This window comes from Hippocampus zosterae, chromosome 20 (assembly GCF_025434085.1).
Source record: "Hippocampus zosterae strain Florida chromosome 20, ASM2543408v3, whole genome shotgun sequence".
Taxonomy (NCBI): Eukaryota; Metazoa; Chordata; class Actinopteri; order Syngnathiformes; family Syngnathidae; genus Hippocampus; species Hippocampus zosterae.
The window spans coordinates 10583712-10604493 of record NC_067470.1 but is presented as its reverse complement, the minus strand read 5'-3'; the positions used below and the strand labels follow the sequence as shown (position 1 = coordinate 10604493).

General features: G+C 53.6%; 2 protein-coding genes across 5 annotated transcripts; one reads left to right on the top strand and one right to left on the bottom strand.

Annotated features, from left to right (window-relative positions):
- The first annotated feature begins 516 nt into the window (after nucleotides 1-516).
- On the top strand, nucleotides 517-9241 carry vill (villin-like). Of its 3 annotated transcripts, XM_052054099.1 has the most exons (20): nucleotides 969-1140; nucleotides 2407-2489; nucleotides 2605-2679; nucleotides 2906-3096; nucleotides 3243-3351; nucleotides 3899-4009; nucleotides 4108-4313; nucleotides 4424-4502; nucleotides 4580-4678; nucleotides 4751-4904; nucleotides 5043-5143; nucleotides 5850-5987; nucleotides 6053-6211; nucleotides 6298-6480; nucleotides 6552-6697; nucleotides 7063-7207; nucleotides 7302-7490; nucleotides 7574-7642; nucleotides 7775-7993; nucleotides 8084-9241. In XM_052054099.1, the coding sequence occupies exons 1-20, from the start codon at nucleotides 1080-1082 to the stop codon at nucleotides 8195-8197; spliced, it is 2631 nt and encodes an 876-aa protein (XP_051910059.1). In that variant the 5' UTR covers nucleotides 969-1079; the 3' UTR covers nucleotides 8198-9241. The 3 variants fall into 3 exon arrangements, with proteins under 3 accessions (XP_051910058.1, XP_051910057.1, XP_051910059.1); XM_052054098.1 differs by lacking the exon at nucleotides 969-1140 and adding an exon at nucleotides 517-793 and having other exon boundaries at nucleotides 4580-4904; XM_052054097.1 differs by having other exon boundaries at nucleotides 966-1140; nucleotides 4580-4904.
- Nucleotides 8771-19784, bottom strand: plcd1a (phospholipase C, delta 1a). Of its 2 annotated transcripts, none has more exons than XM_052054103.1 (15): nucleotides 19569-19784; nucleotides 15565-15723; nucleotides 14728-14956; nucleotides 14510-14639; nucleotides 14205-14433; nucleotides 13909-14110; nucleotides 13688-13832; nucleotides 12138-12290; nucleotides 11814-11963; nucleotides 11127-11283; nucleotides 10534-10650; nucleotides 10275-10453; nucleotides 10040-10175; nucleotides 9798-9947; nucleotides 8771-9233 (listed from the first exon to the last, which is right to left on the bottom strand). In XM_052054103.1, the coding sequence occupies exons 1-15, from the start codon at nucleotides 19597-19599 to the stop codon at nucleotides 9142-9144; spliced, it is 2259 nt and encodes a 752-aa protein (XP_051910063.1). In that variant the 5' UTR covers nucleotides 19600-19784; the 3' UTR covers nucleotides 8771-9141. The 2 variants fall into 2 exon arrangements, with proteins under 2 accessions (XP_051910063.1, XP_051910062.1); XM_052054102.1 differs by lacking the exon at nucleotides 19569-19784 and adding an exon at nucleotides 17789-18154.
- Nucleotides 19785-20782: the final 998 nt, after the last annotated feature.

The window sequence follows — 20782 nt, the reverse complement described above, 5'->3', positions numbered from 1 at the left end:
TTTGCCTCCAAAAAGAAAATGCGAACATTGAAAATCAAGAGAGATTTGAGAAAGAATATTTTCTTTTCCTGTCCTGACAAATGTTCTCCTAAAGTTGAGACTTTTTTGCTTGGTGGACAGAATGGATTCCTTTTTTTCATGCCTCAGGGGCTACGACCGCCCTCCCCGACCACCCCTTTGCACGCCCCTGCCTGGCTTGTAAAACGTATTTCTCTTCAATCCAGACATGTTTGACTTCCACTCATGCACTTTGCTCTCAGAAATTTCACTTTTGTTGTCATCAAATGATGACACCCCCCCCCCCAACCCCTCTGTTGTCTGTTTGAAAGAAGCAGGGCCTTTCTTTGGGTGTGTTATTTGCAAGGCTCTTTGCGCAATCCGTGATTAGCCGCTAGCTTAGACTCCTCATGTGATATGCGAGGGGAACTTTTAGCTTTGGCTCTACTGAGCCCATTGTGGGATTCGACGTTGTGGGCCATACACGTCAATGTGCAGCGATTGTGATTCCGCTCGCTGCTATTCTCCCATTGGAGCTCGCATTCGCAGCCCCCGTCCTGCGCGAGATTGGCAGGAAGGCAAATTGCAGGTGTGTTGCGGGAGTGGGCGTGGAAGCCAATCCGCTCCAGCTCCGGCACATGCACGCACAGGTCGTGCCTTGGCTTTTTCCAACGTGCGCAGCTTCCAAGACAACGAGGTCGCTTTTGCTTTGCTCCCGGCGCCAAAAATATCGTCGGCTTTCTAAAAAGTCCACCTCTTCTCCGCCACTTGTTTTGACCTTGACATTGACATTTTGGTGAGTACTTTTCAGTCCATTTGCGATTCTTGCGGCGAAAGATGACAGGCTCCCTGTGGCTTCATTGAAGTGGAACCGGTTCTTCCTGTTGCACGATTATGGATTTGATTTATTTTGCACCCCACACCCCCACCACCACCACCACCCATGTGTTGAATGGCTTCAGTTTGCAATCCCAGCCGCTCTTTTGTGTGCGCTAACGGCGAAGGTCAACACAGCCGCGCGATGTGGTTTCCATCCCGATGGTGGACTCGCCGTGTTCCACCGGGAAGGTCAATGGTCCGCAATGGACTCGGGATTGCTGTTGGGAAGTCAAACAACAAAGTCACTTTGCCCCCCCCCCCCCCGTCGAATTTATTGTACGTCGAAAGATTCGGTGTCCGGTAGCGGTCCTGTAAATGCAAAGTGGAGAGGGGTGGATGGAATTGTTGTGAGAAATTTTCTTCAAATACTAAAACGACTATCTAGACATACTTTGTGTCAGTATAGGACTTGAAATGTAGTGCTAGAATTACTCCATGTCAAACAGGGAAGGGAAGGGAAGGGAAGGGAAGGGCGTGTCTGCTACTTATCAGGTCCAAAGTCTGCCCGTGCGCCAACAACGTTCTGGCCACAATTTCATTTCACTTTGTGCCGTGTTTTTTGTTTTTTTGAATGCTCTGAGAAGACAGCGCTTCGCTGGGATTCTCTGGGGAACTTGCCCCCACTTCCATGGTGGCGCGATGAAGGCGCCCACCGTTTGCGAGCGGTCGCATTGGCATTATGACTTTGCCTCGAGCGAGTCGAGCGGTCATCGGCGAGGATGGCGAGGGCGGATGTTTGGTTGTTTGGACGCTATCGCTTGGCTTCATCTCCGCCATCTGTTGGCGCCGGGCAATCATCGGAGGAGGGGGAGGAGGAGGATGATGACGAAACAAAAGGGACGCATTGTCAATGAGTTGATATTGGAAATCCAACTGCATTTCTCTTAATTTTTCAACTTTCAATACAGCGCTATTGAGCTACAATTGCAGATGTAAAAAAAAACAACCAAAGTTTTGGACCAATGGTATCACAAATTTTAGGACCTATAATTGTGTGTCTGCAACGTATGTTCCCTGAAGTTGCAGCTTTAAGAATAAGAAAACCTTTATTAGTCTCGCAATGGAGAAATTCCCAATTCACAGCAGCAAAGTTATGAAAGCAAGAAGTAGAACAACAAAATATAGGAGCTGCAGGAAAGGCAGCCACTCTCGCGGCGCCATTTTGAAGTCAAAATAACAAAAATAACACAACACAACACATAGGACACACACAGTCGTGCAATCTTCACCAATTTTCTGCATCCACTTTGTTGTCTGAAGCAGTTATAGATTAAAGAGGAGAGGATCAAAGTGTCCTTTCACCAGTGGATCAGAGACGTCATGCTGAAAATGTGCACACGTCTGCTACAAGCTAAGTTTTGAAAGCAAACACGAAGCTGTAGCGTCCATTGACGAAAAGAGATTCGTTCACTTCTCCTGTCCCACGTAATCCGCTTCAAACTCCAAGCCGCGACCCTTCATATTTGGGGGGAAAAAACCCCAACGTCTGAACAAAATGATTGGGTAAATATTTGTTCCTGCAGTCCGCAGCGCTCGTGATGATGAACGAGGCCAAGAAAGATGCCTTCGGGGGTGTCAACAGAAAAGCCGGCCTGCAGATATGGACCATTAACGTGAGTCATGCAATCGAGCAAACGGCAGCCTTTTGTGTATGTGGGAGGGGGGGGCGAGGATTTGCGTACTTCTTCATTTGACGTCCTCGGCCTTGTTCTTGTCAATGTCCAACAGAAGCTGAAGATGGTGCCAGTGCCGGCCCAAAGCTTCGGCAACTTTTATGAGGGCGATTGTTACATCGTGCTGCATGTGAGTAGACCTTCCAATCCCAGAGAGTTGGCGCACCCCCACGAGGAAACAAACACCGCCAAACATCACTCGCGGGGAAAAACGATTCCGTTTTGGTGACCTTTGAACGTCTGCAAGCCAACATCACACTTTGGCACAAAAAGGAATGGCACAAAAAGCATGCACCGCAAAGGGGTGGGGTGGGGGTAGTTGACCCCCTCTCATACGCGTTTCATCCCTCTCGCAGACGAGCGACAACTCGGGCACGGTGGACATTCACTACTGGATCGGGAAGGTCTCATCGCAGGACGAGCAGGGGGCGGCGGCCGTCTACGTCACGCAGCTGGACGAGCACCTGGGCGGCACGGCGGTGCAGCGCAGGGAGGTGCAGGGCCACGAGTCGCCACGCTTCCGCGGCTACTTCAAAAAGGGCCTCGTGTGAGTACTGCGCCGCCGGGGAAAGCGCGGAAGCCGCGGGGCGACTTTGGACCCGAGGCGTCGCCGTCTGCGCTCGTCGCCCGCGGCGCCTTGTTTTACGGGCCCTCGGACTTTGCTCGGCGTTTTGCTTCTCTCTTCCTCGGCAGCTACAAAAAGGGGGGCGCGGCGTCCGGTTTCAAGCACGTGGACACCAACGCCTACGACGTCCTGCGCCTGCTGCACGTCAAAGGGCGCAAGCACGTCACAGCCGCCGAGGTGCGATCAGGACCCTTCCTTGGGCCCTATTTCTTTCTTTGGGCCTGAGCGTTTGGTCCAAATGTGGCGGCTACATCAATCAGAGTTAAAATGATCAATTCTAAACATGAAATATAATGATAAATCAGAACTAAGTTGATAAACAGAGAAAGGTATTGAAATATCCATTCTGAATACAAGAGAAAATTGACACAAGAGTGCCAGGGTGTGGATGTATATAATCCCGATACAAACCAAAAGTTGTAAAACTGGCACGGTTATGGGTAAAATATGAGCTTTCGTGGAGACTTCTTTCTTCTTCCTTTTTTCTTTTTTGATTGATATAAAAATGATTTATTAGATATAAACACATAACGGGGTAGGACTAGATATGTTTTTTACTTCTTCCTACTCCCTTGAACAGAATAACTGTGTTGAATGAAGACTGATTTCTTTCTTTTTACTAATTTATCTACCTTATTTTCTGTCAAATTATGACTGTATATGTTTTATGTTCAATAAACAACAAACCAACACCCCCCCCCCCCCCCCAACACCCCCAAAAAAGGTGGAGGCATCGTGGAGCAGCTTCAACACTGGCGACTGCTTTCTACTGGACGCGGGCCAACTCATCGTGCAGTGGAATGGCGACAAGAGCAACAGGAGGGAGAAGCTCAAGGTGCAAGTTTTTATTGATTTATTTTTTTGTGGGGGGGAGTATTCATCTTGTCATGCCGGCAAGAAATAAGCCCCCTCCCGTCCCCTCTGGTCCCACAGGCCACCTTGCTGGCTCAGGAGATCCGCGACCGGGAGCGAGGGGGCCGGGCTCGGATCGGCGTCGTGGAGGGCGCCGACGAGCGCGACTCGCCCGAGCTCATGGAGAGCATGATGGCGTCGCTGGGCCCGAGGAGCGCCCCGCTCAAGGCCGCCGTGCCCGACGACGACTCGGGGGGCGCGCGCAAGGCCGCCGTCCGGCTCTACCAGTAAGGACGGCGCTCGAGTCTCTATAAAGTACTCGATCCCCCGAGATGGGGTCACGATGAAACTCCTCATCTCATTTCAACATGGTCACTTTGTCGGCGTTTCTCCTCAGTGTTTCCGACGTCAGCGGGAATCTGGTGGTTCGGGAAATCGCGACGCAGCCTCTGAGCCAAGACCTCCTGCAGTCCTCCGTAAAAGCCCTTTCCGCAGCATCTCGGCACGGAGCCCTGTCGCCGGTGGCTTGACGGGATTTTCTCCCATCCGTCAGGACTGCTACATTTTGGACGACGGCGTCTCCGCCGTCATGGTGTGGAAGGGAAAACGCGCCTCCGAGGAGGAGAGGCGGGGGTCTCTCAACCGGGCGGTGGTGAGCGATGCGTGCGGCGAGCGGGCGTCGTTGGGTGCGAAAGTGTCGTCGCTATTCCCCGTTCCTTGTCAGGCTTACATCAAGGCCAAGAACTACCCGGCCAGCACCGGCGTGGAAGTGATGTGCGAGGGCGGCGAGTCGGCCATGTTCAAGCACCTCTTCAAGGAGTGGAGGGACAAGAATCAAACGCAGGGCCTGGGCGTCACGCACGGCCTGGGCAAGATAGGTGCGTGGCCAAGACAGACAAAGCCCACTTGTTGCTCGTGCCCCCCCCCCCCCCCCCCCCCCCGCACCCCCGCTTGATGCTCGGGAGTCAAAACCGCCAGCCTAAATAGTTCCCCTATTTGCTGTTACCCCCACCTAGCCAAGGTGGACCAGGTGAAGTTCGACGTGCTGGAGCTTCACGCCCGCCCCGAGCTGGCGGCGCAGCAGCGCATGGTGGATGACGCCTCAGGCGACGTCAAGGTGCGCTTCTCCATTCGCTAGCGTTGAAGGAAATTTGCCATTTGGGTTTTTGAGCTCGTCATCTTAACCCCAAACCCTAGACCCTAACCCTAAACCCAACCCTAACCCTAACCCGAAACCCAACCCTAACCCTAACCCCAAACCCCAAACCCAACCCTAACCCTAACCCTAACCCTAACCCTAAACCCTAAACCCTAAACCCTAAACCCTAACCCTAAACCTAACCCTAACCCAAAACCCAACCCCAAACCCAACCCTAAACCCTAACCCCAAACCCCAAACCCCAACCCTAACCCTAACCCTAAACCCAACCCTAACCCTAAACCCAACCCTAACCCTAAACCCAACCCTAACCTCTTAACCCAACCCTGACCCCAACCCCAACCCTAACTTGCGCAAAAGTCGACAAAGTCCCAACAAATGGGCGTTCTAAAAAAAAAATGTTAAGCAAGGTGGAGAAAGACACCTTTTGGCAGAAAAAGCGTTCGGTACGTTGAGTCAAAGGGCCGCCTTGTTTTCCTTGCCGTTCAACCTCGCTCGGCCTTCCGGTCAAGTCTGGAAGCCAAGCAGCCGAAACGCGCTTCGAGTCACTCGCAATCCAAGCGAGTGACTCTTCACATCTGGTAACGGGCCAAGTCTTGAAGGGGTGAGCTTTTGGCGGCGCTCAAATGCGCTTCGGGACACGTTGTACTCATGTGGGCGTCAGGTGTGGCGCATCGAGAATTTGGAGCCGGCGGAGGTCGACCCCAGGACGTACGGACAGTTCTACGGCGGAGACTGCTACCTGGTGCTCTACACGTATCGTGTGTCCGGCCGGGAGCGGCGCCTTCTCTACATGTGGCAGGTGGGTCGGCTCGCCGCTTCGCCGCTTGGGCGTCCCATACTCAAAAGGGATTTTGGAGTCGCCAGGGGCGTCACGCCACCAAAGACGAGGTGACGGCCTGCGCCTATCAGGCCGCGCTGCTGGACGCCAGGTACGACGGCACCCCCGTGCAGGTGCGGGTGGTCATGGGGAAGGAGCCCCGCCACTTCCTGGCCATCTTCAAGGGCAAACTTATCATCTTTCAGGTGGGCCTCCCTCCTCGCGCGGCCGCGCCCGCTTTAGTCGCGGCTTTTCCGCCGCGTGTGCGTCGCGCTAACGCTGTCGCGCGTAGGGCGGCACAGGTCGAGCCGGCGCTGCGGAGCCCGCGGGCGGAGGACCCAGGCTCTTCCAGGTTCGGGGGACCAACGAGCTCAACACCAAAGCCACCGAGGTTCAGGCCAGGGCGTCGTCCCTCAACACCAACGACGTTTTCCTGCTCCAGAGCGAGCACTCGTGCTACCTGTGGTACGGAAAGGTCAGCGGTCCGGCCGCCGACGGACGACGACGGCGGCGGCGGCGGCTGGCATCTTTTCTTTCCTTCCGCAGGGTTGCAACGGCGACGAGAGGATGATGGCCAAGGCCGTTTCCGACGTGCTCTCCAAGCGCGACAAACAGGTGGTGATGGAGGGCCGGGAGCCCGCCGACTTCTGGGTCGCCCTCGGAGGGAAGGCCCCCTACGCCAGTGACAAGAGGTCATTTCTCAAACGCCGCTCCTTTGTTCTCCCTCCCCCAACACCTCCCGAGTCCAATGAATCGGGCTCGTCGGCAGAAGCGCCCAATGTGTTGGAGGGGGGGGAGGGGCGAAATGGTCGGAAGCGAGCTTCCCCAACCATTTTTTTTTCTGTGCCGCTCGCCAGCTTTTTTTTGGGGGGGGGGAAGGTTAGGAGTCATTCTACTGTTCAATAAATGCAGCGTAAAATAAAAGATGGTGAGCAAGAAAGAAAGGGGGAATAAGAAATACGAGCGGCGGTTGGCGATCCCCGCTTGCTGTCGATGGCTAGATGTGGAGGTGAGAGGAAAGAAGTGACCGAGTGTGTCCCCCCCCCCCCTCCCCCAGTCTCCAGAGGGAGGAGCCGCTTCACAGCCCCCGCCTGTTTGAATGCTCCAATCAGACGGGCCGGTTCCGGATGACGGAGGTGGACGACTTTGCGCAGAGCGACCTGGACGAGGACGACGTCATGCTGCTGGACACCTGGGAGGAGGTCAACGGCTCTCCGTTTGCTTCTTTTTTTGGGGGCCGCCAATTTCGATTTTGGAAAAAAAGCCAACAACCCCGCCTCCCTGCGTTTTGCTCAGATTTTCTTGTGGCTGGGGAACTCCGCCAACCAGTCGGAGACCAAGGAGGCGTGGGATTGCGCCCGCGAGTACTTGCGCACCCACCCGGCGGGCCGCCAGCAGGACACGCCCGTGGTCTCCGTCAAGCAGGGTTTCGAGCCCCCCACCTTCACCGGCTGGTTTAACGCCTGGGACCCCCACAAGTGGAGCGTGAGTAAAATCCCCCCCGGTCATTGTGCCCCCCCCCCCCCCCTCCACGTTCATCCACGGCTCCGCTTGGATTTGCTCGACAGGCGGGCAAGTCCTACGAGCAGCTGAAGAAGGAGCTGAACGGCGAGGCGTCGTTGTCGCAGAGCATCTCGGTAAATCGCGCCGAGTCAACCTCGAGATTCCCGTTCCGATTTTCGTTCCGCTTCCTATGGTGGCGGGTGCTTTTGTTGCTCTCTAAAATGGCTGCTCCTTCTTCTTCTCGTTCTCTTTGTCTTGCCGCGCAGGAGCTGATCGCCAGCTCTTTAAATTCGGGCGGCGGGGGCCCCGCGAGCCCGTCTACTTTGTACACGAGTCGCGTCGGCGACTCGTCCCCTCACGCCGCCGGCGGGAGCGCATCGCGGCCCCCCTCCACCACCGCCGGGGGGAAGGGCGTGGCCCCCGAGCTCCTCATCGACAAGGCCGCCTCGGAGCTGCCGCCGGGCGTGGACCCCTGCCGCAAAGAGGTCAGAGGGCAGATATTGGTTGCGCGGGAGAGTGGTGGGGGGGGGGGGCGAGGATGCAGGTGACCCCTAACCCACTCTTCTCCATCTCAGAACTTCCTGTCCGACGCTGACTTTGAACAGCTACTCGGCGTGGGCCGCTTCGAATTCCAGCGCCTGGCGATATGGCGGCAGAATGAGCTGAAAAAGAAGGCGGGGCTTTTTTAACACCACCACAGAGAACCAATCGCTTTTTAGCAGCAACTGCGGAGGCCTGACACTGTATGGGAGGGGGCGGGGGGTCATTTCTTTTTGAAAATCGAAGTCCAGCAAACCTGACGCGATTTGAAAACTCGCAATCGACTGAATTTTTTTTTCTTTTTTTTTTTCTCAACCTCATTGACGAATTGTGTCCATTTTTAGAAGTCAAGCGTTTAAAACGCCAAAGTTTGGCCACCCCTGCTCGAGAGGAAAAAGATCATTTCATGTCCCATTTGATTCAAATATCCAGTGAAAGAAATGGGGCCGCCTGCAACGGGCCGTGCGCGCTCACCGTTATTTCATGTTCAAGAAATTGTAAGCCAATTTGTATTGCCATAAATAACGCTGAAGAAAATGATTTGACTTGTCGATACCCGAAACGGCCCGCCGGGAATATTGGGCCGCTCCCGAGTTGCACCGAGGATGATGCAATCGGGGTCATTCGCTCGCAGGTAGCAATTACCATTCTGGCCCCCAAGAAACCCAAACACACATAAACCGTTTTTTTTGGTTTTGTTTTACAAAATGACAACACCTCGCTGAGGCTGAGGGTTTTATTCATGAAGCAGCGTAAAACCCAGTGACGCGTTGTCCAGTCGCATTTTCACGCGGTTGATGACTTGACATCATTTGGCCTGACAAAACAACAACAAAAACGTGGCCTCGCGAAGCTCGCCGAGACAAAAAAGATGCGAAACGCCATCACATGTCTTGGGGTCAGAAAAGAGCACGCCTATGAATGAAAGACGTTAGTGCTGGTTGTCGTCCTTTCCAACCCAAGCTCGTGACCATCAGTGGGACAAATGCGTTCAAATGCTCGTTGGTGGTTATTCTGCAGGAGGAGCGGGGGAGATAAAGAAAAAAAATGCACTCAGAACTGGTTGGAGTGGCAACTTTGCTTTTCCCTTGCGTTATTCGGCGTCCAGGAGCATGACGTGCACGAAAAGGCCGGCCGCCGAGATCAAGTCGCCGTTCTTGTTCAGGAGCGGAACGTGCCGATAACCTGGGAAAGGACGAAAACAAATAACATCAAGAAATATTCAGAGAATGTCATGAATTGTCGCGTGGCATCCAGCAGAAAGCGCTCGACACGCAGGGGCATTCACCCTCCCGCTCCCCAAGGAGCCTCGCACCGGAAACGAGTCCAATGACACCGGAAAGGAGAAAAGTACTCATTGGGCGGGGCTTCCGGCCTCAGAAAAACCTTTTCCGTTGCAGTCGTAGACTTAGATTTGTGAAATACGATACAATAAAAAAAAGTTTTTGCTTGCTTTTATCCAAATACAACCCCCAAAAAAGGCAAACCCAGTTTTTATTTTGATGTGCACCCTCCCATCCCCAAAATGCACTTTGGATCACCTTAATCAAAGCAAAATGATCCCAAAATATTTCACTCCCTTGATCTGAAGTAAAATTCACACACACACACACACAGAGAATGAATCCCAAAATGTGATCTCAACTTCTGCACAGAATATGACAACGAATACAACGAGACGAAAATTGGGTGAAGCGTGCAAGTTGGGCGGAGACAAATGGAGCAGGGGGGTGGGGGGAGGCTCGTTACCATTCTGGACGCAGGTGAGAGGCAGGCAGTACTGGCCAATGAGATCGTTGGCCGACGTGGCGTCGTAGTCCTCCACCACCAATCGCAAGATGGCCAGCTCAGGAACGTGGACGTGGAACTCGAAGCGCTCGTTCCACGTGGGGTTGAAGCCTGCAAGCAGCCCGACGACCACAGGAACAGGAACGGGCGTCACGCCGTTGCCGCCGCCAAACGCGTGAGCGAGCGGACGGCGGCGGGCTCACCGTTATTGTCGATGCGGTGCGTCTCCTTGCTGGCGTTGTCGGCCCGCACGCCGTACACCTCCACCCTCACCAGGGGGTCCACGATGGATTTCTGCTTGTCCACGTTGAGCTTGGGCAACTGCTGGGCCGAGATCACCTGCGAGGTAAGCCGGAATGCGAGCCTCAGTGTCACCCGAAATGCGCCTTGCTTATTATTATTTTGTGTTTTTTTTTTGGGGGGTGCGGGGGTGCCGACCATAACGTGGAGGCTCTTCTTCCTCAGCCAGGGTCCGAAAGAAAGGACGTTGGGGTCAAAGTGCGAGGCGGCATCCCTTTGGAACTGCGGCTTGAGGACGTAGCCGCACATGCCGTTGGCTCGGAAGCGGCCCTGGTTGATGTGCATCTCCTTGCCGGGCGTCTGGAAGTTGAGCGCCACTGCCGAGACAAAGGCCGCGTCACTCGTGTTGGCGGCGTCACGCGGGGGGGGGGGGGGTTTCGAGCGAGGGGCCGCGCACCTATTTGGCAACCGGCGTTCCACATGGGCACCGGGTTGTAGTTGGACGAGTCGGTCCTGGAGCCGGCCGGGTAGGTCCGGCTCAGCTTGTCCACGTTGTGGCGCGTGAAGGCGCCGCCTGCAAGGTCACAAGGGGTCAAGGGTCAAGGGGAAGGCGCTGACGAATGGCCGATGGAATCCTTTCATGCCTACCCGGCTTTTTCCAAGACCCCGAGACCGACACCCGTGCGCTCGACCGAGATGCGCGTGTGCGCTGAACAATCTGTGCGACATTGGAGGTTTTGGATACACTTGTGCGCGTGTTACGCGTGTGCACTGTTACAACTTAGCAGTGGCTAAGCGGGGGGCATTTCTGAGAAGCGGCGCGTCGTTGAATATGGCGATGTAGCCGACACATTGCGACAAACAGCCGGCTCCGATTCCGAAACGCTCCGCGTTGGCTTCAGGTGTTTTGTTTGTTGTTTGCGGACATCGCCGTGACCCATTTGAAGCGCTAAGAAGACGACGCCGAGGTCATGGCGCCGATCCATGCGGACGACGGCGTCGCGAAGGCGCGCTCGTCTGGCTAATCCTCGCGTTTGCCTTTCAACTTACAGGCGCTCTCGGCCAGGTTGAAGGCTTTGCTCTCCTTGAAGGAGGACATCTCGTTGAAGTCCAGCTGGTCCCGGGCGTGCTCGAAGCCGTTGAAGTGGACACTCTTGCAGTAGACCACCACGTCGGAGAGCTCCCTGGCCAGACGGATTTTGGACTTCTGAGGGAGAAAAAGCGGTGAGGTGACGTGGCGTTTTCATTTGATATGGCTACGTGGGGGTTTTTTCTCTCCCTCTCTGCAAATCTTTGACCATGACAAACATAGCCAGCATCCCCAAAAACACGCCCCCCCCCCCTGTAAGATGACCAAAATGATTTATTGAAAAACAAATACTTCTCCTAATGACAACCGTATCTTCCAATCGGAGATTTCTGCCCAACATTTCAAAAATGTGAACTCCCCATCCTCTCTTCTCCAAAAACGACAAGCCTTTCTCCTTCGTGATAATCAGAAGAATGTTTTCAAAAATGGAAAATGAATCCGTTTCCCTCCCGGTCAAATGACCATTTTTGAAAGTAATTTTCTTTTTTCAGGTTTTCCTCCAAAAGACGACAACTTTTCGGCAAAGAAAGAAAACTTTCTTTCTCATTTCTTTTTTTGCAAGGGTGATGATATGAATTCTAATCATAAAAAAAGCCCGCTTTTGAAAGTTTCGTCTGTGGCTCCTGACGGCGTGCGTTTGGCCAGACCTTTTGGGGGCTTTTTGGACCGTCTTCTTGCTCGGCCGCCTCGTCCTCCTCGGACACGGTGCCCTCCGACGTCGCGTTGTCGCGGCCGTTGAACGTGGCGCTCCATTTGTTCAGGCACTTTCCCTTGATCAGGAACTTCCTCTTGAGCTCCTGAAGAACACAACAGCTCGTGGGAAAGCGGCCTCCAAACAAAACAAAGCGCCGCACGTCCGGTACGCTCGACGCGGACCCGAGGGGCGAGCGACCCTCTCCATCCGGTCTTTGGGCGAATCCCGAGCGTCCGACCGGAACCTCTCAAAGGGGCAAAAGGGCGCGTTCGCGCACCTCTGGCGAGGGGAAGGCGGCGGGCGGGGAGTCGGCCAGCGGCTCGGTGACCAAGGCGTCCCCCAGGATGGAGATGATGTAGTGGGCCATCAGCTTCTGCTGCTCCACGCTGCAGTGGTTCTCCAAGGACAGGATGACCGGGTAGTCCGACGTCTGCGCCGCAAACGGCAAAATCAATAATTCAAATAATTAAAAAATTAGCACGCCGGCAAAATCTAGCCTGCGACGTCACGGTCGGCGCCGGGTAAGAGCGCCCTTATCCTCCTGACCACCAGTAGTTCAAATTTGTGAACCTCAATATCTCCCAGCCGGTGCATCCAATCGCATGAACTCCTTTTGTTACTCGAAAGAGGACGTTTTCAAATTTGTCCGGGTTAGAAAAAGTAAGAAAATGGCTTCCCTTCGTGCAAGCGCAAGAGGAAAAGTCATACTTTTTATCAAACACATTTTGTCTTGAAATGGGGCGGCCCGGTAGTCCAGTGGTTAGCGCGTCGGCTTCACAGTGCAGAGGTACCGGGTTCTATTCCCTCTCCGGCCTCCCTGTGTGAAGTTTGCATGTTTTCCCCGGGCCTGCGTGGGTTTTCCCCGGGTGCTCCGGTTTCCTCCCACATTCTAAAAACATGCGTGGCAGGCTGATTGAACGCTCTAAATTGTCCCAAGGTGTGAGTGTGAGTGTGGATGGCGCTACGATTGGCTGGAAACCGGTTCAGGGTGTCCCCCGCGTACTGCCTGGAGATGGCTGGGATAGGCTCCAGGTGCCACCCTCGTGTTAATGAATAATTTAATTTGAGTAATTTGACTACTCCAAAAGACGTTTTACACTTGAACGCGTTCAGAAAAGTCTTACAGTTAAAATGGCAACAACATTTCAAGACAAAATGTTCATTCATTCATTCATCTTCCGTACCGCTTGATCCTCACTAGGGTCGCGGGGGTGCTGGAGCCTATCCCAGCCGTCTCCGGGCAGTAGGCGGGGGACACCCTGAATCGGTCGCCAGCCAATCGCAGGGCACACATAGACGAACAACCATCCACGCTCACACTCACACCTCGGGACAATTTAGAGCGTCCAATCAGCCTGCCACGAATGTTTTTGGAATGTGGGAGGAAACCGGAGCACCCGGAGAAAACCCACGCAGGCCCGGGGAGAACATGCAAACTCCACACAGGGAGGCCGGAGCTGGAATCGAACCCGGTACCTCTGCACTGTGAAGCCGACGTGCTAACCACTGGACTACCGGGCCGCCCTCAAATTAAATTAGGGAATGTCAAAACAAATGTGATTGGATTACATTTTTTTTTCCTGGTAGTCAGGAGGATATGAAAAGGTTTCCAAATGGCACGGGAAGGCCTCGGACCCCCCAAAGTATTCTGCAGAAAGGCCCGCGGCCACCCTCAGGTCGAGTTCCGCAAAGGTCCGGCTATCAGCGAGCCATCGCCCCCGCGCCGTAGCGTTGAGACGTGCCCTCGGCACGACTCACAATCAAGCTTCATAATAAAGGCCCGACGCTCGCCCAACGAGTCGCTAGGCCGCGCGTGCGGATGCGCACCCTGAAGGCGTAATCTTTGATGGCCCGGATGGCGTCCCTGAACAGGATTTTGGAGGTGAGCGTGTAGCCGTGGTAGATGACGGGCTCGCCGTTGGCGCCGTCCCAAGAGTCCAACTCCACGCAGCGGCAATTCTTCATCAGAGCTCTGAAAAGAAAAAAGAAAAAGAAAAATAAGCGCGCTCTCCGCCAAAATGTCTCCGGACAAGCGGGAGATACCGGACCTGATGTAGCCTTCGGTGCTGCTGGGTCCTTTGAGCTGGTCGTGCGTCAGATAGGTGTTGTGCGAGGACGAAATGTAGTAATGGTTGAGGGGCTGCGTCATGTCCTGGCAGACACTCTCGTGGGCCGGGTTGAAGATGGAGCAGTCTTGGTGTTGGAGGTACATCTGGAAGCCGTCTTTGCTCATGCGCTTATTCCGTTTGGCTGAAAGGAGACGTTGTGGGAGAAATAAATCCGTCCGTCCTCGCGCAAAGAAGGACGGGGAGGATGGGGGTGGGAGTGACGGCTGGGGGCCCACCCGTTTTGTCCATCTCGTATTTCTCCATCAGCGCGAGGGCGTCGGAAGCGGTGGCGTTTTCCCTCTGCTCGTTGAGCAGGAAGTCCAGCAGGTCGCGCACGCTCATCTGGCCCTCCGTGCGAGCGTAGTTGCCGTAGATGACGTCGATCTCCTCCCGCTGGGTCAGCAGCTCGTAGAAGGTCTCGATCTCCGAGTCCTCCAGGTAGCCCGACTTGGAGCGGTCACATTTCTTCCAGACGCGTGAGTCGGCTTGGAGCCTGAGCGGGATGGGGAGCGACGGGCGCGGCGCGGGGCGGGGTACCCACCTGAAAAAGTTCTTCGGCGTACGCGTCGTCCACCTCGATGTTGACGTGGCGCAGGAAGCGCTTGAGCTCCTTCAGGTTCATTTTGTTGTCGGCGTCCTTGTCCGCTCTGCGCATGCAGTCGATGATCCAGCTGGCAATTGGATGCAAGGATTTCATTGCGGGTGAACGTCCCCCCCCCCCTGCCCCCTGGGGGCACAGGCCATTTTTCTCAAGGATACTGCTCGCTCTTCTGTTGGCGGCTCAGGTTGCGCATGTTGTTCAAGACCTTCTCAAAGCTCTTCACCCACTGATCGGCCTCGTCCCGGTCGCTCGCCATCAGGTCCAGGACCTTCTTGCGGCCCTTGAACACGATGGAGAAGCAGCGGTCTTCGTCGCCCGGGTCCGTGTGCTTGTTCAGGCCCTCGGACCGGCGCCCGTTGCGGACCGAGTCGATGTCGTCCACGGAGACTGCGCGCGGAAAGATGGCAGCTTGTGGTGGGATGGCGCTTTCCTTTTCTTTTTTTAGTTTGCCCCTTCTCAACCGTCTACTTCAAGGCGAGCCAAAGTCAATCTCACGCCCACCCCAAAACCAGCCCGCTTGCGCGTGTCATCGACGCGGAGCCCAAATGGGGCCCTTTGCCCGAAAAGGGCAAGACGAGGAGTCGCTGCCGGCGACATTTTGGGGACAAGAGACTCGTGCTGGCACCGCGCTACGCAATTGCGGATCATGACGAGATCTCTAAGAGGTCTGCGTGCTCGACGGGCGAAAGGATGTGGGCCAGAAAGCACAAGGAATGGGCCGAAGGGGCCACCGCCTCTTTGCACTTGTCCCGTCATACTTTGGGAGATTCTTTTCTGCCCCTCAAACAGAACCGCACTGAAAACAAAGTCGGCATCCGCTATGCTTTGGCGAGCCCCTCCCGACTCTGCTTGGAAAAGATGGGCCTCTTCTTCTGGCTGGCTTTTTTCTCGTGGTGGAAACAGAACATCAAATGAGAGGACCGAGTCCAAAAAGACAGAGTGGAGGCTTGAAGAGCAATTGCCTAGCGCTATCGTAAAAAGCGAGCGCTACTCACACGTCTGCTTGCGCTTGAAGACCTTGTGGGACTGATGCCACACCGTCTTGCAGTCCTCTTGCAGCCGGTAGAAGCGGTTTTTCTGCCAAGAGCGGGACCGGACCTTGGTCAGCATGCCGCCGACCAGCAGGAAGTTGAGATCCGGGTCGCCGTCCAAACCTGGGTGGGAAAAAAGGCCAGACGATGTCCGTGACGCGAGGCGGGAGGCTCCGAACGGCTTTTTGGCCCGGGTGACGGACAACGGGAACGTTCGGCCCAGAGTCCGTCGCCCGAGCCGAGGAGTCAGGCCATTGGGCCGGCCATTTGGGGTTTGCCCTTTCCTTTCCTGACTTTTCTTGCTTGATTGCTTTTTTTTTTTAATCCCCTAGAACAGTGGTGGGAAAACTACGGCCCGAGGGCCAAATCCGGCCAGTTGGTCTTTTTAACCGGCCTACCGAACGTTGGTTTTGGACATCAAAATTAAGGTTTGATGTCAATGACTGCATTCATTTCATCTAGACTTGTAATGACAGGCATTTGAACGCCACGTGGCGCAGTTACTTGAAGTTGCAGAGCATAGGGAGGAAGGGGGAGACGATACGGAAGCCCGCAGTAGCGCCAAGTCAAGCAAATCCCTTTCGATACGACGGAATAATGTACTCTTAAAGTCTGAAAAACGTGCCAAAAAATGCAAAATACTGCTTTTTAAATAAAGAAATCCAATTAATATGATGTCGAATTTAGTTCACCCTTTTGATCCGGCCCTCCATAATATTTTCTGGTTCTCATGTGGCCCTATGCAAAAAATAATTGCCCACCTCCTGCCCTAGAAAGACACCAGAGGAGGAATCGTACACTTTCAATCAAACTAAGCCAAAGTCTTGATTTTTTTCCCTTCCGCATTTTAGATTTGTATTCCACTTTGAAACCTTCAAAACAACCCCGAAGATGAAAAACCAAAAAAAGGAACTCCGAAAATGTGATTTCACTGCACAGTTTCCTCATTGAAGGAAGTTCAGTCACAAGACGGGACGCGTTGCCGCCCCAAAAGTGGCAAGCATCGTTGCTCTTTCTGCTCTTTTGGCCTAGACAATTTTCTTCACTGACGCAAACGTGCATGAAGCCAGAGCGGACCGGTCGCAGGGAACATATCGACAAACGGCTTTTCCCGCTCACGTGGACGCCTGTGGAGAATTTACAGTCAGATCATCGGAAGTGAAGCGAGGAGTCTCAGCCTTGTCTAAAAGAAAAATAAATTGGGCCAACGTCAATTCCTTGCCCATTTTTCCCTCACTGGGTCATGTTGTCTTCAAAGGCGGAGTCGTTTGACTTTATCATACTTTTATGAAATCACGTACACTAGTCTTGACGGTCAAGATGCGGAAAGTAATATTTGAAACATGACCTTTTTTTAAAAGTATATTTATATATTTCCCGCCCGTGCATTTTTTTCCTCCAGGTTTTTCAACGGAGTGCGTGGCTTTCCTGCTGGCTCAAAGGGCAACATTCGGTCGGAGCTGACATTTTCCGTGTTCTTGTTTCGTCTTGAAACGCATCCTGAACGAGGTACTGCGTTTATTTAGGCTCGTATAAATCGAGTGCCTTCTGTAACGCACGACGCAATTTCGTGGCTGTGGCGCCCCCCGCCCCCTTCTTTAAAAAAGTAGCCTGCAATGCGCGTAAATGGAGATGTATTTGTTTTGGTTTTAACAAGAGCCGTTTTGGGAAAAACAACGCCCCTAGGTCAACGTGTGCTTGGATTCGCTTGTGTCTCGTTTTATTACAGCGGTCTTAACGTCTCTCGGACGAACCCGTGATCGAGGCGAAGCTGCTGCCCCCCCTCCCTGTTGTGAACAGACAAATATGCTCTCAATTATTTTCTGTTTTACTTTGAAGGATCTGTTCCAACGTCCGGTTTGTCCATTATATATGCTGTGTGTGTTATACTTGGCTACTGACCAATTCTAATAAAGCAAGAGACTGTCACGCAGACGTAGATTTTTTTCCTCCGTTTATCCAGCCGCCTTGAGAGGGGGCACGCGGGTATATTGCATAAGTAAGCCGCTGACAACACTCCCGGAGCCTTGCCCACCCTGCTCCCCCCGCTCCCGTCGGGGCCTCCGTCCACTCAAAACATGTTATTTCCTTGAACTTGGGCGACTTGAAAAGTGACGCATTGCCGACGGAGTTGCGCCTCTTGCGGGACCGAGAAGGGCGGCGCGGCGGCCCGGAGCTCGCCACTCACCGAGAAGTTTGCCGTTCTCTCGGGCCGCTCTCCTCGCGCGCTCCCGCCGCGCCGGCTCCCCCGACGGGCTCGTTTTCGCCCTTGTCTCCCAGCAAGACATCGCGCGAGAAAAACGACCGCGCGGCTTACGGCCACGGATTATCGGACCGCGGGGGCGTGCGGGAACGAAGAGCGTGTCCGAGAGTCACTGGGCGGGGTCCGAGTTGAGTTTTCGTCTTGTCGCCGCGACCCAAAAAGTCTTGGAAAGTGGGCGTCATCGGAGTGCGTTCGGACCACCCGTTTGGTCGTCTGCCCGCAGGCTCGCGTCCACTTCGTATCGAGAGCGTCACCGAGTCAACTGTCGTGAGACCGAAGAGCAGACGAGTCCCTTGGGATGACGACCGAAGTGCTAAAAAAATCAAAACAAAACGGAACGAGACTAAAAACACCGTCACGAGACGGAATATCATAGCGGGCCACGGAGCATCCTTGGAATTGTCTTCCATCTACTCTGCCGCTCTCAAAGCTTGTACTCCCATCACGTCTTCAAGTGCCTTGGCTTTCATTTTCACCTCATATTTGGTCTTTTTTGTTGTTGTTTACACGTCCAGTTGACTTCAGTTGCAATCATAAAATTTGGACATGTTCAATCCAGGGGCCGGGAATAAACAGTCATAGAAGCAGGTCATATTCGTCCGGCGTCTGCATCTTTTTCTTTTTATCTCCAATAGGTGACTGTTGTTTCATATGTTTATGACACGAAAGCATTTTTAAATCGGCAAATAAGCATAATCATTGAATTCATCAATATCCGTAAAATGCCCCTCTACCGCTGGGAGCTCCGTGCTTAGATTTAATTATTCCACTTAAACACACAAACAAAGGGGGTGGGGGGGGGACATCATTTTTTTGCGATAAACACACCCAAAACCATGAAAAATTAAGCCCTTCTCTCTGCTCTCAAACACTGTGGTCTTGACGGTTAAATGTGTGAAACCACGCCCGGTTCAACTGTCGGCTGTCATGTGTCGTCAAAACTACTCGCACTGGAAATTGATCCATATTTCTTATCCTTCTACACATTACGGCATGTTTGAGACACAAAACTTGTGGGGGGGGGCAGGAATATACGCCACTGGATTGTCACAGGGCTTTTCCACGTTGTGACAACGAGGCGCTCCAAAGTAGCCGCGGCGGCACACCTGTCCGCACGCCGCCCGTTACGTCGGACTTTGAAAAACAAACAAACAAAAACCCTGCCCGCTCTGAACCCAATCTCTGCGTGACATGCAAACACTCATGGCCAACAACAAGGCACTCTAAAGCCTCAGAAGGGACGGTGTATATTTGAGGTGTAGACATGGCTGGCGAGCTGAACCGCACGTGGGGATTGTGCCGGAAAAACTACTGCTGCAAAGGAAGGTGCTAAAGTGTGTGGCTGGGCCCGGTTTTAGCCCCGCCCCGCCCCCAAATCCAGAAAACTGAAACCACGAAAAACAGTTTAAATGTATTTCCACAGTCGGGTACGGCATTTTGACTCGTGTATTTGGAAGCAAAATCTTGGAATTCGCTCTCCGCCGTTGAAAATATTGTCAACTCATGAAAGCCATGGTGGAGAGGTACTCAAGCGCTTCGGTCCCTCCCCGGCACTCAGATTGACTAAACTCGCCATAACGACCCCCATCCCCGCCCCTCACCCATGACCTTTGATGTCCCAGCAGCCTCCAATCGGTAAGCCTGCCGTGGGGTTGTGCGTGGGTGTACATGACCGGGTTGTAAATCCGTGCGCCATCCAACTCACTTTGCGTCGAGCCGCCGCCGTTGGCCTCCATTCCACCTCGGCCCCGAGTCCGTGCTGGAAGGCAAGGAGGGAAGGGCGAAAGTCCACCACAGCGTCCTCTTCTTCCTCCTCGTCCTCTCTAATCCCGATGATAAAAGTGGTGCGTGATACAGTATTCCGTTCCTCTCCTCTCTCGGAGGGAACAGCGCGCAACTACCGCCGGCCCCGTCCGCTCGAGATGGGCTGGCTTCAGTTCACACCCACTGCCGCCATGCCGGTCTGACAAGTACTTTCACGCATGCTGGAAGGGGAGCTCTCTGGAATTCGAGACATTCAAAGATCGCCCAACGCATTGCAACATGGGCGTGCACTTTGAGCTATCGAGGTTCTCCCATGTGAGGGACTTTTGTTTGCGCATGTGCCATTTCAGAAATGTCTATTCCTGCATCAATCGTTTTTTTTTCATCTCCACTTTGTTTCTTTGTGGAGTGGCACAACATGGAACATTTTTGGGAAGGGCGGGGCATGCTCCTAGGAACGCGGCGTGAATCATAAAGGTGACATAGGAATGAAAATGATAGTGGGGCAGCGCAGCGCCTGTGCCTCTCGAGCGGACAAGTGCCACTTAGGTGTCGATGAAGTGCTGCCTCCATTTGTGAAAATACAGTCCACCGGCTTTTATGTTTTTGGGCCTCGTACTGAGTCGTGGCACATTTGCATGAGATTGAACCCCCCCAAAAAGGCTGATTCACATCTATTGGCAACACTGACCTTGCGATGTGTTGTCATTCGCATGACCCAACTCGGTGCGGCTATCTTCATCAGAAAACTGTTTTGGGTTGGGACAATTTGGGGGCTGGCCCACATTTCCGGGGCTATGCCTCCCCCTTTTGGCGGAAAGCAGCAGTGCATGTCAAACCTACCGCGTTTAGTCAACCTGCGTTCATGTCGGCAAACCAAATTCGTTGCTTGTGCCAATTAAAATTAATCAAAGTGCCAAGTCACACGTTGCCCGCTTTCCCGCAGCTCAATGTCTTCGAGTAATGCAGGTTAAGAGCGCAAACGCGTCGACATTATTGGGCTGCTATTATTTCCCAGAATGCACTGCGCCACCAGCGACGAGACCGCTTCCTTGAACGCCTGTGAGTAGTTTCGTACATTTGTACACCAAAATTCTATTTGATTAAAAATCGAAAAGCCCGAGTCTTCGAAACGACATGAAAGCAAGACAGCAT